Genomic DNA, 6,000 nt, shown 5'->3' on the forward strand with positions numbered 1-6,000 from the left:
AGACTTGTCGTCCACTGAAAACAGCACCCAAATCAAAGCCTGTCAGGGAACACAAAGGGAAAAAGCCAGCTCACACCCACTTTTAGTCCCACTAGCCAGCTTTTCTGAGGTAAACAGGCTCCCCAGGGCGCCCCCCCAGCCCCCCCCCCCCCCCCGGCGCCCTGCACCCAGCGGTGTATACTGTATGGGAGCCCGGCGCGCACTGTGCAATCGCTGTGCGGTACCTCTGTAATGCCGTCTTAGTGAAGATAAGTTTTCTTTTCTTCTACATACTCACCTATCTTCTGACTTCTGGCTCTGAAAGGGGGTGACGGCAGGGTGTGGGAGCGAACATCCGAGAGTACCCGGCGTTCATCTCCACTCAGGTGCGGAGGCATCCTGTCAGCAGCAGCAGAGCCCTGAAACTCATTAGAAGTGGGTCTAGACTGCTCTCCCCTCAGTCCCACGAAGCAGGGAGGCTGTAGCCAGCAGATCTCCCTGAAATAAAAAACCTAACCTAAGTCTTTTCAGAGAAACTCAGTAGAGCTCCCCCGAGTGCCTCCGTCTCGCAGGACACATTTTCTAAACTGAGTCTGGGGAGGGATATAGAGGGAGGAGCCAGGTCACGCCCCTTTGAAAGTCTAAAAGTGCCAATGTCTCCTGCAGATCCCGTCTATACCCCATGGTTCTTTTGGTGTCCCCAACATCCTCTAGGACGAAATAGAAATAAAAATTTTTTAGGTTTACAGAAATGTAATATACTGGATGCTAACACCTGCTTTTTTAATTGTTGTTTGACACTAGTATTTGAAAGATAATGAATAAAACAATTATAATCTTCACTTATAACACATTGTTGGACATTGCTAGATTTAGAATTCCTCTATTTCAGATAATGGAGCACGACTCTTTCATAATGGAATTTTTATTAATTATTCATAGCAAACACATTATAGAACGTTTGTAGTTTTCCTCAGATCATCTTTCTTTTTATCTATCTGCATAGGAAATATCACACACATTTGTTGCAGTTTGATGGGGAAGGAGGTTGGCGCTTTGAACAACTGGACACTGCCACACGTTTGTCATTAAGTGAAGAAAAACAAAGACTAGAATCTCAGCTCGCTGGAATACCTAAGATGCAGCAGAGGTTGAATGAATTGTGTAAAATCCTAGGAGAAGATTCTGTACTTAAAACGATCTCTGAAGAGAAATAAATGTTTCATGTGACAATGTGTTGTCCATTCTCTACCTTTTTTTTCCAGAAATGTATCCAGACTAAAGGTTATGATGTCTAATGCAAATGAATGAATGTACTCTATGCATGGATTCTTGTATATGAATCTGGGTTGAAAAAATATGTAAAATAAATTAACATACGTACAATTATCATATGATTAATCAGATCTGCAGAATATGTGCTTGCAAGAGATACATTTTTGTTTTGTGAGCTCCTTAAATGTATAAAGCTGACCACACAGTCATTGGTTGTACTATAGAAATGTATTATTTATTTATCTTTTTGTAAACAATTATTAACTGAGTGGATGACAAATGATACAATATAATAAAATGTAACATACCAAGCAATCGGAATTCTGATTGTTCTGGTAGAAAATTTGTTTGAACATTTTCAGTTTAAAGACTGCATTTTATGCTAATCAGACTTTCCTCCAGTGGGATGGTATCAGGATGCCGGCGCTTGGGATGCCGACAGTAAAAATACCAACAGCAGCATCCTGACGCTCAGGATCCTGACACCCATTTGGTAAGTAAATTATTCCTAACATCCTACCCACCTATCCGAAACTTTCCCTTCCCACAGCCTTACCCTAACCTCCCCCCACACACACACACACACACAAGCCTAACCCTAATCTCCCCTCCCCTCAGCCTAACGCTCCCTCCCCGCAGCCTAACCCTAACCCCCCTCGCAGTCTAACCCTAACCCTCCCCCCGCAGCCTTAACCTAACCCCCCTGGGATCCCAACGCTGGCATTTCAATCCATTTCAGGATTGACTGACCGGATCCCCCTACCAGCACATGCTCTAGATACAAAACACTACATGTAAAATCTGCTAAGAAAACTGTTACTTGAGTGCGTTATTCATATCAATGTCGATTGTTTATTGATTAGATTACCCAACAATGCAGTTGATCTTATTCAAATCAAAAAAGTTTATGGGCAATAACAGTTAAAACCAGTCATGTAATCTGGTATCATTTGGTTGGTGCTCTTAGATTGTATTTTCATTTAATTTGTAAATTTTAGGATGATATCAGAGTTGACCACCTGACTGTATACCATCTTGTAGCAACAGCTCAGCTAAAGGGGCTGTCTGTTACTGTCTAACTCTGGGACAGATGTATAATCCTTGGAGAGAGATAAAGTACCAACCAACCAGCTCCTATCATTTTTCAAACACAGTTTATAACTGTTATTTTGTAGACTGTGCTAGATAAATGATAGCTAGAAGCTGATTGGTTACAATAGCAGCTTCTCCACTATATCTCTCTCCACGGTTTGATATATCTCACCTAATATATTATCCTCTGGTCTGGGGGTAATCTAGTCAAAATATATAAATGTAGACATCTGTTTAAAGTCAGTTTAAGTAACATCAAGTAATCTTCATAAATTAAGCACTCTTTAGTATTAAATTATTTTTTAATGACAAAGAGTAAAAGGTACAACAAATAGCAATTAAGATGACTCCGGCTATTTTGTTTCTTTGACTAGAAGTTTAATAATGGAACGTAACATTTTTAGCAGTATCACATCTTTATGTCTGGTGTAATATAAGATATGTAAGAACTATGGGGGGTCATTCCGAGTTGTTCGCTCGTTATTTTTTCCTCGCAACGGAGCGATTAGTCGCTAATGCGCATGCGCAATGTCCGCAGTGCGACTGCGCCAAGTAAATTTGCAATGCAGTTAGGTATTTTACTCACGGCATTACAAGGTTTTTTTCTTCGTTCTGGTGATCGTAATGTGATTGACAGGAAGTGGGTGTTTCTGGGCGGAAACTGGCCGTTTTATGGGAGTGTGTGAAAAAACGCTACCGTTTCTGGGAAAAACGCGGGAGTGGCTTGAGAAACGGAGGAGTGTCTGGGTGAATGCTGGGTGTGTTTGTGACGTCAAACCTGGAACGACAAGCACTGAACTGATCGCACTGGCAGAGTAAGTCTCGAGCTACTCAGAAACTGCACAGAGAAGTCTTTTCGCAATATTGCGAATCTTTCGTTCGCAATTTTGATAAGCTAAGATTCACTCCCAGTAGGCGGCGGCTTAGCGTATGCAAAGCTGCTAAAAGCAGCTTGCGAGCGAACAACTCGGAATGACCCCCTATATGTGTTTATTTTCCTTTCATATATAATTATATATTATGTAAGAAAAACCTGCTAATGTATACATGTTCACCAAAAATGAAATCCATGCATTAGGGCTGCCGACTAACTATCCAAAATGTTTCAAGTTGTCAATTTTAGTTTATGTCTGAAGAAAAGTGGAATATAAGTAATACATTTTAGGTAATGGTGCAGTGGTATAATAACTATTTGGGGCTCTGGGTCAGTTCTACCCCTTTCAGACCGCTTGAGCCAAGTCACACCCGAGATTTGTGCACGGGTCCTTTCCGGGTGTAACTCGGTGAGACCCCTTTCAGACAGGTGGCCTGACCCGGCAATATGCCAGGTTGATGATGTCACCGCCGACGCATGCGGAGGCTGCACTTGGAGATGAGATGATCTCCAAGCGCTGCCTCTTCCTATGGTGTGAACGGGTCTCGGGTTCACATCGCACCGCGAGCCAGGTTTAAAACACGTGTTCAACCTTGCTTGCTACCCAAGTTAATATACTGGGTTGCTTGACCCGGATTATTTCAACTGGCTCCTTTCAACCTGGGTTATTGCTGACGGTCTGAAAGGGGTTATTATATCACTTGGCATACACTATACCTATCTGAGTGACAAGAAGCATTACAGATAATGTGCTTTGCTGCTAATTAAATATCCAGAAATTATTTTCTGCTCTAATTAATGTATTCCACAGTACCAGATTATACTTTTTAGTAAACAGCACTTTTTGAAATAATGAACATCTCTTTCTGATATAAAGGTTCATTTAAATATTCCATGCAATATATTGTGTAGGTCTAGGTCAGGCTTTCCCAACCACAGTCCTCAAGGCACACCAACAGTGCAGGCTTTAGCACAGGTGACTTAATTAGTAGCTCAGTTATTTTGATTTAACCATCTGTGCTACAGCCTGGATATCACTAAAACCTGCACTGTGCCTTGAGGACCGTGGTTGGGAATGCCTGGTCTAGGTCATCTCACTCCAATTATTCTTATAACTATGCAGTGGAGATATTTTTTTAATAAACTAAAGCAGAAGTTATTTCGATTATGTTTATATAAGGTGAAATCTATGATACCTCATAAACAATATTTCTGGTTTTGCACACGGTTCATGGGCTTGTTCAGTGGGCATAAGAATTGAATGTAACCAGAATTTATCTATACTGCTATATATTAGAATAATTTGTACATTTATTGGGGAAGAAAATAACTTTGACCAATGCTCAACAAAGGCCTGTTTGGTTTTCTATAAGTAGAACCACCTCTAGAATGTAACAGTGGATAATGCAGAACATGTTTTATTCTAAGCCTATTGAACAGCAGAACCTATAGACTTGCAGTAGCATGTGGGCAGTCAATTACTTTATGCACTGTAAATGCACAATACATAATGTATCATGAGTTGCAATTGTTATGGCAATAAAGGCATGACCAATCAAAGAATAAGAAATGGCAAACAAGTTACATCAGTTTCCTATGGTGTCACTGAATCTGTATTTCAAACATCTCAGAGAAATAAATGCTGAATAAGTAAAATAAATATTTTAATAAAATACATTAAAGCACAATATATTTTGTCTACCTTTATTTTATGCACAGTAATGCTATAAAAACTCATACTAAAGGCCCATACACACTTGACGATGCACATGTCGTTAACGACTTCCCTTGAACTTCCCTTGAACAGCTGAGCAAACGACATGAGCATACACACTACCAACGACCAAAGACCATTCATCGTTGAAGCATCCAAGCTGAACAGTTTATTAAACTAATGAGCTGGGAACAGGGCTGGTGAACAGTGGCTTGGTCGTTGGTCGTTCACACCATACACATTCAACGACGTCTCTGGTCGGTAACGACCATAGTGGAAATTGAGCATACATGCTCCACAGATAAGCGAGGGTCGTTAACGTCCCGCGGGGCCGCGCATCGGTGGTCGTCGGATGCATACACACTTGACGATATAATGAGCGACGTCGTTGATGAGGGCTGAAATGAACGACGTCGCTCATTTTATCGTCAAGTGTGTATGGGCCTTTTAGTCGTATGCTAATGCATTCACAGCTGTGATCCTGTACGCAGCTACTGTGCAAAAATATGCAGATATCTCAGCCAGCAGGATTTGTATGGAGACGCACACAGGTGACATTGCAGATCCATGCAACTGTGCACAAACACAAAGCTTAAGTTGCAGATCATTTGATTGTCGCAGTCCATAGTAACTCTATGGTGACACAGCATGGCATTGGAAACAGGTGCTGGCGCCATGTTTTCTGCTTACGGGATTGCATTCACAGGCTGAGACACCCCAAAAAATGGTTGTGACATGGCTGCATTTTTGCCACCGGTCCCCGTTACATCCCATAAACGGTCCCTGTCAGTGACTTTGCCAACAAATCCTCTCTTTGACCATCATCGCTAGTGAATCCCAATGCATGCATAGTGTGATCGTGATGGATGCGCAGTCAGCCAATAATCACTCAACTTCGTAAATATTGACATTGCGTGCAACACTGAATCAGGCCCTATATAGCATGCTTTAAAATAAAAATTAGTGTGATTTACTTTCACTGACAGTTACACATTTTACCAGTAAATACTTATAGGAGTCAAGAGAAGTAATACTCTACCTCCCAACATGACACCTTCCAGGAGGG

General features: G+C 41.4%; 1 protein-coding gene across 1 annotated transcript in view; it reads left to right on the forward strand.

Moving 5' to 3' along the window:
- The window catches only part of ABCD2 (ATP binding cassette subfamily D member 2), a 197,581-nt gene extending 192,673 nt beyond the window's left edge, over positions 1 to 4,908 (forward strand). The window contains exon 10 of the mRNA XM_063927090.1: positions 986 to 4,908. Within this exon, the coding sequence (XP_063783160.1) occupies positions 986 to 1,196 (211 nt within the window). The 3' untranslated portion in view covers positions 1,197 to 4,908. The remainder of the gene's footprint in view (positions 1 to 985) is intronic.
- Positions 4,909 to 6,000: the final 1,092 nt, after the last annotated feature.

Source organism: Pseudophryne corroboree, chromosome 6, assembly GCF_028390025.1.
Source record: "Pseudophryne corroboree isolate aPseCor3 chromosome 6, aPseCor3.hap2, whole genome shotgun sequence".
NCBI lineage: Eukaryota > Metazoa > Chordata > Amphibia > Anura > Myobatrachidae > Pseudophryne > Pseudophryne corroboree.